The sequence below is a fragment of the Cuculus canorus genome, chromosome 2, assembly GCF_017976375.1.
Source record: "Cuculus canorus isolate bCucCan1 chromosome 2, bCucCan1.pri, whole genome shotgun sequence".
In the NCBI taxonomy this organism is placed as follows: domain Eukaryota; kingdom Metazoa; phylum Chordata; class Aves; order Cuculiformes; family Cuculidae; genus Cuculus; species Cuculus canorus.
Window position 1 is genome coordinate 113,566,266 of NC_071402.1, and position 12,082 is coordinate 113,578,347.

General features: G+C 34.9%; 1 protein-coding gene across 3 annotated transcripts in view; it reads left to right on the forward strand.

Moving 5' to 3' along the window:
• ULK4 (unc-51 like kinase 4) overlaps nt 1-12,082 on the forward strand; it is a 223,214-nt gene that overhangs the window by 43,576 nt on the left and 167,556 nt on the right. For all 3 annotated transcript variants that reach the window (XR_008448427.1, XR_008448428.1, XM_009571781.2), the window contains exons 19-20: nt 5,589-5,750; nt 11,048-11,230. Coding sequence is in view for 1 of the 3 variants with exons in the window: in XM_009571781.2 (XP_009570076.2) it covers nt 5,589-5,750; nt 11,048-11,230 (345 nt within the window). In the remaining 2 variants the exon portion in view is untranslated. The remainder of the gene's footprint in view (nt 1-5,588; nt 5,751-11,047; nt 11,231-12,082) is intronic.

Here is a 12,082-nt window from a genome sequence, read left to right on the forward strand (position 1 = left end):
TGGTAAGTATATGCATTACAGATACTTACTTGTAGTTTATATTAGTGGTTAGGAAGGTTTATTTAATGTATTAAATAAGAATTCAAGAAAATAAAAAATATTCAGTACTATAGTTTATATAGCTTTGAGTTTTGTAAGGTATATTTGCTGTTCTTCAGTTTCATTATGAACTATTCTAATGCGTATTTGGATCTCTGAAATTTTGTAAGATTTGTCATTATCAGAGCAGAATTGCCCTCTGAAACAGAAAAATAGAGCAGGAAGGAGTTAGAAATGTGCATGTGTCCCTTTTATTGACCTGTAAAGGAACGAAATGTTCAGAAAATGTAGGTAGTGTCATTTCCACATATTTTCATATATCTGAAAATCTAACCGTAGCAAAAAGCATATGTAAAGATGAAAGGAGTTTTAGCATTGTAGAACAGAAGATTGAGAAAGTGGTTTATCTGTAGAAGATCACAAGTTCTAATTTCCTGCATTTCAATGTTGTTAACTTACTTAAGAGAGAAGTTGAATTTCAACTCAGGTAAAGAACAGCCATGTTCAGTGATGTGTCGAAATAAGGAAATTGATCCACTCATAAATAAGTAAAACATAAGCCAAATGTGACATGTTTAGTAGTGGTGGAATGTTGCCATTTGTCAGAACCCATGTAGTAAATATTTCAGTATTTATTTGTGAGTCTTTTCCAACAACTCTTTCCAACACCAACATAAAATACCGCTTCCAGGCATCTAAGTTCACCTTTTAAATATTTGTGTGCAGTCTCTGAGATACCAGGGTCCTGATTTCTACAGCTAAAGTGCTTAGTTCTGACAGTTCATGTGTTGTGCAGTCATTGAAAGTTCCTGTTTCAGAGAGGATATTCTTATTTAATGCTAAGTTCCTAATGCTAATGTGGCTACCCTTTTTTCTTTCATCCATTTTACTTAGTTTATTTTATTCAAAACTTCTTTGCTAAAGTTACTCTTCTCTACATCACCTCTAATGTTTCATCCTCTCTCTTATTTGAATCTCTCTCTTAATGGACTCTGCATATATTTTTTTTGCTTTTCATTATTACATTTAAGGTTCAACCTAATCTCAACTATGTGAAATCTCTGCTTTAGTTTCTGCTTTACATTTGCCCGTGTTCACAGTTATGTTCCAGTTGATCCTCTCACCTTTCTGCTTCCACTGTTTTCTCCCTTACGTTTGCCCTCCCTTCCTTCAGATCCTCCTTTTAAATTTTATTTTTCTGATAGTTGTCTTAGAACTAATAATATTTCCTATATATCCAAACTACTTTTTGATGTCTCATAATTTTTGTTGTCTGATTTGGTCTGGATTATGTTACTTTGACAAAGTCCTTCAATGAAGTTAGGCAGCAGAGTCACTAATTGTGTGCAAGCCTCCTTCCAGCTCTTCCGTGAAAGCAGAGAGGAACCATTGAAAAAACTTTTAGGTGCTTGGTATCTGTCTATTTTTGCTTCTGAATGTCATGTAAATATAAAGTACAGAATGAATCACATGCAACTTTAGAAATAACTTCATAGAACCTGGAAACTAAGCAATACACTTTCATGGGTAGCTTATTATATACAGCCATAACTAATTAGCTGTATGGTTTTTGCAAAGTGCTTAATCCTCTTATTTCAAAGCATGGCACCCGGAGAATGTATTTAAATCAGAAATAGTAAATGAGGTTACAAAGACTAATTTTCCATCTCTTGGATATGCAAGGTACTACGTAAACAAGATTATTAATAAATTAGAGCTTGCCAATAAGCTATATAGTACACATTTCCCTCTTTCATATGGACTTCTTTCTTCCTGTGAGAGCATGATGCAAATCTGAGAGTTTTGGTTCTGAACTCATAAGGAATTTTAATAATAAAAGATAACTTTTAAATTGCCAATATATAATATAAGACAGTTTATTTTATAATGTATATTCTTACCCAGAGCAGTTCCTTTACAGTAAATTTGGAGGAGAAGGGAGAATTTGGAGGAGAGGAGAACAAAATCATAGCTCTTGTCTCAGGAAGTATGTGACAGCTTTTATTATAAAAGTGATAGTCTGAATCACATAAATTCTCACTTTTATTTATTCTTTAGGTGTCAGTTTTCTATACTATAAAAACTCTGTCTCATGCATTACCACTTCAGTTTCTTTTTTACACACCGTTTTTTTAGTTTACTGACAGAATTGCCTATAGCATTAAAGTAATGGTCTGAATTGTATACATTATGACTTTCATTTCTTCTTTAGATATCAGTTCTGTAGTTTACTGACAGAATTTAAAAGATTTTTTTGCACAGAAAGTATTTTAAATTTTTATTTCTACATGTTCCTTCTTCTTTGTGAAGTCTTTATATTGCAAATTGTTGCCAAATAAAGATTTAACACTTATAATAACGAATGCTTAGGATGATACAGCTTTACTTCATTAACTTACGTTTGTAGTTTCTTTTTTTTCTGCCTTTTAAGATTAAAGGAAGGAGTATGTGGAAGTTGATATAGAATATTGATGGAATACAGTGTTACTTCCTGAATCTGTCAGCTTTTCAAAAGTTTTGTTATCAGCATTATGCTTTTATTCAAGTGTATGGATCTATACACACTATAATATTAAAAGATCCTGAAATATTTTATCTTCACCTTTAAATTAAATGATGCTATTTTTAGGGAGTGCATTGGTTAGTGTATTGACTCCATCTTCAGTACCTCCAAAACTTCGAGTGCACTGTTATGTTTTTAACAATCAATAAAAGTATTAAGTAGATGTATTTAAAAATATAAAGGTAGTTATTTAAAAAAAATAAAGGTAGATTCTTTGATGACTTTTATTTGCTTTTCTTTCACAATTGGAATAGAAAGACTTGATTAAAAGTTCTCTTTTAGCCGTTTACATCTATTAATCCTTTTGATATTTACTTTCTCACTCATGGCTCATTTTCACTAACTGTCCGTGACTTTAACTGGAAACAGATACATCTGCAAGTGTCCAACATAACTGAAGATTAGGAGCTTTATCTTTAAGTGCATTTTATAAAATTAGTTGAAATCTAAACCCAGTGGAAGTAAAGTATGTGCTTCTTTTTGATACAGTTCTATTCTTAGATTTGTATTTGATTCAGCTCATGATATGGACAGAGGTGAAATGGTATGTGGAACTGATTGACTGATATCTTGAAGATCCATTTCTCTTCACTAACATAGCTTGTATCTTTGTAACCGGGCAGGATGAGTCCCTCAGATAAGAGGCCAAATATTAGTTTAGGTCAGGCTTCTCTTCCAGAGAGCTAACTAAGCAGAAACTCGTACAAGTGTTGTTTGTTAGACAGTGCTCAGGAACAGATCCCAGAGGAGCTGAGATGGACAATCTCAGGTGGCAGCAAATGGTGTTACTCTCACAGTCTCATTGAGGTTTTAGACCACTGTGATGATACGCGACCTTTTTCTAGACAAAGTCCCAAGATTATCTGGCACAGGGCATAATTCATTCCAGCAGTGGCTGAAAGGAAACAAGGCACATCTTCAGGACCAAATTTTGTGAAAAAAAGCTGTAATTGCATCTGGAAATTTGTTAACATTCATAATAACTATTATCTGGTGTATAATGCTTTGATTATGATTTATTGATAGTATTATAGTGCATTTCTTAAGTGTTTCTGCCTGCTTAAAGTAGCGGCGGAGTCCCAATTTGCATTCCTAGTAATCACTTCATATAGTTGACTACTAACATTTCAATTATGGATTTGATCTTAAATGTATATAGTCAATTTGATAAATCCAGCTATTTTTACCTTAACGGTGTATGTATAAAATAGACTGAAATTCAGAAGTATAATTCACAGAAAAAAATTTAAAACATTTTTTATGAAAAGTTTTGAGAAACTTAATTTTGGCAAAATGTATATGCATTTGTGTATTTAGATCTTTACTAGATCAAAATGATACATTATATTGCAGTAATAAAAACTACAGAGAAGCCTCAGTCCTCTTTGGTTTCATATCTGTAAAGCAGATGACCACAGAAATCAGTGGAATTTTGTGAAAGAGTGGTGTAGATGGAAATTTGCTTTGCTGTGTCTTTTAAGTATTTTCAGTAGAGTAGAATAGGAAGGATTAGCATGAAGATGATTAATACAGCTTTTTAAAAAATGGCATTGTACTGGATTTTTCAAATATTTCCACATCAGTTTCTATATTTTAGCAAAGCTAAGTTAGTAGAAGGAAAAACAGGTATTGAATATATTTTTAATGAAGTACAAGTTCTCCCCTTCTGGAAGACTTTTCTACTGCTTTCTGAAAGTTTTCATTATCATTGCTCACTGTGTTGCTGGTTCTGATTTAGAAGACAATTTGAAGGAATCTAAGGGTTAGTAGGATAATGTGTGGATGAGTTTAAGAAAGAAGTCAGATATTATAATGGATTATTTGTGATGCCAAGCTATGAGGTAGACTTGACAAATTAAATTTGTTGTCCTTATTAAAATTCGCTCTTGCTGAACTCCAGATTGCCGTCTGAGGTATTGTTGAAAGACTTCAATTATTCATAGTTAAGCCTTGAGATGAAGTGGGGCAATGAATAGCCAAAAAACCACCAGCAACGAATCTTCCAGTTCTGTTAAGGTAAAGACTGCTTTTAAGTGAAAGCAGAGTTACAAAAAAAAAAAAAAAAAAGAGCGAGAGAGGAAGAGATATTAAAGGAGGTGAAGGGGAGAAGACAGAGTGGAGACACTGTTTTTAAGTGATCTGTATTCGGTTAAGTTTCCATTGGAGTCAGTAACAGCTTTCTTGAGAAAGAACTGCTGCCATGTGATGTTCACGATGTGCTGGTGGCTTGTGGTGGTTATGACACGATGTTTTTTTTTTTGTTCTGTGGAAGCATCGGAGTGTGAATAGTCTTATGTAGCTATAAAAATGACATATACAATGGCTTTAAAGAAATTATTTTTACAGATAAAATGATTTTATTAGTATTGAAAATATGAAGGATTCAGAATCCCTTACAGAAATTTATATTTGTTATATAGTACATGTGACCCAGTGATTTAGTGTAAGCATTGTTCAGGATTGTCTGTTTCAGAAGAGAAGGGAGTTATGGAATAATTTGACTTGCAAGAAGGCTTTTTGCTTGTCCCAGGGGGTTGTTGGCTCTTCTGAATAAAGTGTGTTTAATGTAATTAATTTTATTTTTCCTAATGTAACTGTATATCTCATAATCTTGCTATTCAGAGCTTATTGAGATGATGAGTTTTGATACATAGACATTCCTTTGTAAAGCACAGATCATGGTAAACCTCTAATGTAACAAAACCTTTTCATTTTTTAGGTATTACATTTAATTTTGGGTGATCATTTGGAGTGGAAAAATTTTGTATTAAATTATACTTGTATTAAATTGTCTTTGCATAGAAGAAAAAGCAGGGGGAAGTGAGCGCAATTTTGTCACAAGTTGTGATTTCCTATGAAATGACTATGAGAAGTATCAAACCATAGTAAGACAATGTACCTGGAACAAAACATAGATATAGGCAGCAGTTTAAGGAGACATCAGAGATGTTTGCATACGAGTTTTCCTTTCCTCTCCTTCCTATAGGAAGACCGAGTAGTGAACCATTTGGCAGCAAAGATCATTGAAAACGTTTGCACTACTCTCTCATGCCATGCACAAGGATTTATTACAGGAGAAATTGGACCTGTCTTGTGGTATCTTTTCACACATTCTACAGCAGATTCTTTGAAGGCAACTGCTGTTTCGGTAAGGAATTTCCTTTCATGGTATAGAAATGTTTTGGCGTTTATTTTGAAAAGCATTCTGAATTGAAACTGAAATGTTTTTGAGCATGTTTTCTGTATGTATATTTATATTTCAGTTTACAATAAAATATATTTACTTTTTTTTTTTTAATTGAAAAGTGCATGATTTACAGTCCTGGGATTCTGAGAATTCCTTGTGATTCTTCATTTTCTGGAACATATATTTTCTTATGCTGGTGACTTATTAAGACTTCTGTTTGAAAATTTTAATAATTCAAAGAATCAATTAAAATCCTGCAAAATTGAAATTTCTTTTTTTTTATGATGTTTTACATGAGACATTCATTCTTTTTATCACAGACTTGCTTATAAGACATATTTGAAATCATCATGTTACTTTCTGTAGAATTGTTAGGCCTCATCTTTCCCCTGAATTTGTAGGTTAATGTAGGCTGAGAATAAAGCAAACAGAGCAAGAAACAGGTTTGGAACAAAAAGATTTGCGAGATGGAAAATAACTTATCAGGTCTGTGAGTTTAATTATATCCCTTGTTAACAAAACAAAAGCTTTACCCACCAATACAGGTAATATTTTACAACTGAACAATAAGTTGACTTATTTGAAACGAAGAATGATAACTGTATGCACATTTCCTGACCAGAACTCAGGCTCACTAGTGAGTTCACTGTTGGCTTCCCAGATCAAAAATGGTAACGTTACTGCTGCAGCAGTATGCACGTAGACACATGTAGCATCAAAGTAATAGGAAAGAGAGAATTAAAAATGTATCTGAAGTGTGACTGAAGAGATAAGTGGTAGAATAAATGTAATAATATAAATTATAAAAATATGTGTTATTAAACATCTATCTCAGTGTGTATTTGTGAGAGAGTCTAAACTGGGAAATGAACTGTTCAAATACTGGGAAAATGTGTTGACCGTTTAGAACAGTAAACTTTAGCAAAAAACATGTTACAGAAGCCTTTGTTCTAGGGGACCCAAAATTCTTTGTAATAACTTTAGTCTTAGAACTTTTATGGATAGAAGACTATCATTTCTGAAAATGTGAAGTACATGAGTAACCCTTATACTGAGCATTTATAGCTTAAGCCTGCCGGTGAGTTTGGCTGGTAGACTACTTTTTCAGTAAGGCTCTGTTTGAGACTTTACCCATTCAATCAGTGTATTATATGCTTATGTAATGACTGCATATATGGCAAAAGGCTGGAGATTAGAGTTGTGATTTCTTTTAGTGTTTGAGTATTCAAGCAGGTCTGCTCAATCCTCTCTCTTGCCACTACTTTTTCCATGAGGGATGTTTTGTATCTTGTACTTTCAGTTATTGTCAATCGCTAGACTGGGCAGTCGTTATTTGTTTGCTAGATCATAGCTCTTTATTTTTATCTCTTTCAACTTCTTCTGAAGTTTTCCTCCTGTTTCTCTGCTATCAACTTGGAGTTGTCTTCAGTGTTTAGCATTCTCTTGACTTCTACACCAGACTTCCAGAGCTACTCTGCTTGCAGGGACCCGTTGGACAGTTATGCCTGTTCTGTGTGCTGCAGTGAGCAGCATATCCCAGAGAGTTTGTCCAAACTGTAGTTTGATGCTGAGGAGAGAAAAATCACCACAGGAAATCTCAGTGGGCTTTTTGGTTTTTACCCTCTTGAAAGTCAGTTTCTTCTCGGACAGTATAGTATGCTTGAGGTAGGCGAGAACTTTTTTTTGTGCTAAGGTGCAGAAGTTATACTATTGATTTGCAAGAATCTGATCATCAGTGCAGACTCACTGGGGCTGTTTGTAGCAGAGGGCTCAGAGCTCAGTTTCTTCAGTGCCTTATTGTTTGCACTTTTTGCCCTTAGATGAGGTTTCTAGTGATTACAAGAAGAGAGAGTTGATGTTACTCTCTCTCTGTCGACAGCCTCTTTTGAGATCCCAGAAGTGAATTGGACAAGGGAGCTTCTAAGGATGGTACTCTAATCCTTTTTCTGCTTTGCAGTGAAACAACAGAGTAACTAAAGAGGGATTTTCTATTTTTTTTAAAATTTATTACTTAATGCCTGATCTAAATTCTGATTATGCATTAATACTGTGGAGGTGTTAAGGATAATCTTAACTTTAAAAAAATAACCAGTCAATACTGAAATCTAGTACAGGCAGATCTTCAATGAACTGAAGTTTATAGAGTTTTCAGTAACATACTAATTTTTAAAGTTTTACTAATATTTTCTTCAGCTGTATTGTACTGTACAATTTCTACTTTCATTAAATTGTTACTGTAGATATGTAGGCATGTTTATTCTGCATGACCATATGAACTGAGATCATCAGTGTCCTATTATATATTATTATGCAGTCATTCCTGCCTTGTTTGAATGTATCCTGAAGAATTTATTCTTGACTGACAACTATATTCACATGTGAAAATACATTTCTGTTAAGAACTGCATGTGTCATATCTTTACCTACAGCTAGCAGGCTGTCTGCAAAGTGTAGCAGTAGTAAGGTACTATGGAATTTTACTTGTGATTATTTCAGTTGATAATAAAAGCATGTCAAGAAGATTCTCTGTCTTCATTCTCTGGAGTCAGGAAATGACACTTCCCTTATCCTTCCTGTCAGAGGTGGCAAACAGGGACTGTGTCTCAGGATTTTCGCTCTCTTTGGAGTCCAGCACGCCTCGGGTAAATATCACAGATTTTGCCTGTAGGAAAGCTATATCTTTTTATCATTTTGCTAGACTTAGAGAAGAAATCATTCTGTAAGATGTCAATGACATTCTGACAAGCTCAGCAGCAGGCAAAATGTTTTTTTTTCCAGTATACTAAAGGGTTTGTATTTAAAAAAAAAATTAAAAATTTCAATTTCTAAGAGAAGGCTTTTTCTCCTGGAGGAGGAGTAACAAAATACAAGCCACTTAAGTAGAAACTAATTTGGGAAACCACAACATGATCTTTTGGAGATTTTTTTGTTGTTGTTTTTTTCTGGGTTTTTTTTTTTGATGTTTGTTTGGGTTTTTTTCCCTATTAAATAATTAGTGCTGAACAGTTTCTTTGAGAGGCTTTGGTATTATAGATACATTGATGCTTTCATTCTCAAACTCACGAGAGTCATACAGCACATCCTGATTGTTATTCAACCACTGTATGGCATGTAAGACCAGAAGGCGTTGGATAAGGCCTTGGATGATCATAGAGTATCTCAAGTCATAAGGGACCGATAAGGATCATGATGCTAGGGTTGGAGCTGCTGGGACAAAAGGCACTGGTTAAGGCTGTGCAGAGGGCAAGGACAGAGAAGCCAATTCCAGGAGAGAGACTGCCAATGCCTTACTTTCACTATGATTATTTCCTGTTCCAAGACTGCTGCTGAGAGATGATGATATGAGCTTTACTCTTACATCTTCTCATCATTGCTTCCCAGTTCCTTCTCCACCACCTTTTGACCTGTCTCCATCTGTTCTCTCCACATGGTGGATCTGCTGAAGTGATTTAGGATGCTTAGAATTTAATGGGGGATAGAAGACGATCTGCTTTTCTGCTGAAGTGTTGGCTTCACTTATATAGCAGAGTGCTCTGTGACCCCTTGGCTATTGTGGGCTGGAGCTTTCCTGCTGTCTCCAAAGCTGCAATATGATTCTAGAAGGCAGATACGTCTTTTCTACGAGATTTGCTTGTAGGTCATTTGATGGCCTGTGTATCGTAACCCTTGTTTAGCAAGGTCGGTAGCAAACAGCTAAAGTATTAACAAGCCTACATGCAGCACATTAGCACACCCAGTTAGCTCTGTGTTGCTTTGAAACAGTCTGTCTCTTGGTCCCAGCAGTTCACTGGTAATAAAACCCGAGAGGATATGTTTAGTGAATGCACATACCTCCTGTCTTTTCACTTTGAGAACTAAGACTAGAGGTGAAGGGCTGGATTGTATCCTTGGGGAAATAAGAGTATGCTGTACTCTAAGAAGAAGAGATTCAGTATCTGTGTTTTAAAAGGGGTGGGTGGGAGAAGGAAAATAAAACGCTGTGATTGATATGGTTCCTGGACCAGAAAGGGCAAAGAAGAACAGGAGCAGAGTAGATGAATGACATCAATAAAATAACTGTTTAAAAATAATAAGTTCTTGATTTATTGTCGTACCTTCCTCCCCCCCCCGCATGTTTTGAGTAAGATTGCTGAGAGTACTGGTGAACTGGGCAGTTTCTGAGGTTCTTACACGGAAAAGTTTTCTCTGATGATAGTATTCTATGGGTGTAATTGATTAGTTTCTCTTGAATGAGACTTCCCTATTGAATGCGTACCAAGTAAACAGCAATTTCTAAACATATCTGGACTGAAAAGAATAGAGAAGTGATTATATTGCCAGTTTTTCAGAGAAGAAAGTCTCCTTCAAAGTTTTTCCTTAAAACCAATTCAGGTTTACATGTGGATCAAAAAATGGACATAGTCAGTAATCCTGTCCTAACACTACATTAAAGTTGAAGGACATTAAATTTTAAATGTCTGAAGTCTTATTTTCTTTGGAGAGAACAAAAGCAGTTACAGTATTTTGAAGGTTGCATTTCCAAAGCTATCAAAAGGAAAAGCTGTGTTGACTTTGAGATGAATCCACTCTGGAGCTAATTTGGTAAAGTTTGTTATGAAATATCTAAGGTAGTATACACTAAACAGATCTGTGCTCAGCTCATTCTGCATATTCTGTTTGAACTGTTTTAATCACTGATATTTGTAAATCAGCCATTTGGGGAGTAGTTTGCATATTTACTATACTTAACACTGTTTCTTAACAAATATCTAGATCTAAAAATAGACTTTAGCTGGTGAACTCCTGCATATCAAGTTATGGCCCATGAGCAGAGAGAGAGAAGAAAGATGTCCACGTTTATAAGTGACCAGAATTTCTGTGGTGTATGCCACCTGTTTATTTTCTGCAGCCTGTTCTCCTTTCTAGTACAGAGTTACCTGATGCTATCTTATTCTGTACTGATAAAAGACTTAAGCATGCTGGCATGGGTACTCCATCATTATTGTTCTCTGGAGAGAAAGAGTTATATGACTCTGTTTGCTGTTGGTGTACCAAATATTTCAGTTGCAGCTGAATGGAGTGTATAGCAACACATATAGGAGAATTCCAGGTCTCTAAAAATAAGTAGCCTTTTCCTCTGAGATTTGTTCTATGAATGAAACCGTATGAATCCTCTATAATCCTAAATTATTGGAAAAGTAACCACCTCTTTTTATTCTCATTATTTCTCTTGGAATAATAAACCCATTAAATAACAAATCTTTTTTTCACTTTTGTAGGCTTTATGCAGAATTACTCGTTACTCACCCAGTGCTTTCCAGAGTGTCATTGAAAAAGTGGGATTAACAGCTGTACTAAATTCCTTGGCAAATGGAATAAGCAAAATTCAGCAGTACATCCTCACTATGTTTTCAGTGATGTTGTCATGTGGGATTCATCTACAGAGGCTGGTTCAAGAAAAGGTTTGATTTCAGATCAATATTATTTACAGGCATGGAATTTCACTAATAGAAAGTTAATGCTGACTCTGGTAGTGTTTTTGTGTTTTCAAAATGCTTAACTCAGTGATACTTTCATATCTGAATAGCAGGAAATGAGGAATATGTTTTTGTTTGCTTAAAATCTAAATAAAAAGTGTGTAGTTTTTCTTTCTCACAGGTCTTCAAGAGCTGGTAATAACGGGTATATACATTGCTATCATCCAGTTACAACCTTCCTGCCATGGGCAGGGACTCGTCCCACTGCATCAGGCTGCCCAAGGCCCCATCCAACCTGGCCTCTCTTTAGCGGAGAGAGGTTAACTTGTTTTTTATACACATTGTTTTAACAGCAATGTTTAAATAAAAAAATAATCTATTGTTTTCTACTCATCTTCTCTTGCAGCCTGAAATCACTCATTCTCTTCCTAAAAGTTATTTCTGGGCCTTGTCAGAACTGTCAATGCTTTTCTGTAAACACTTGTCAGGAAGCTTTAAGCTTTCCACGGGTTCTACTACAACAGCACTAGCAGGTGGCAAATTGCTTATAATGTCGCAGTGTCTAATAGTGCACTTTACTGGGAGTTGGTAGTACAGACAGAGAAGTATTTTAAAAAAATATTCACTTGAACATGCAGCAAAAGAACTCAGTGTGCAGCAAACACGGCTACAGCATGGTGTTTTCTGTGAAGATTTTCTTGTCTATAGAGGAATTAATTTGCGAAAATTACTCCCCTTCTGATACTGCAGTCCTTGTGAACTATTTTAATCACATTTTTGACATTGTAAAAATATTAGACTCAAATTCTCCAACTAGTTATAGAAAAATAGAACGTA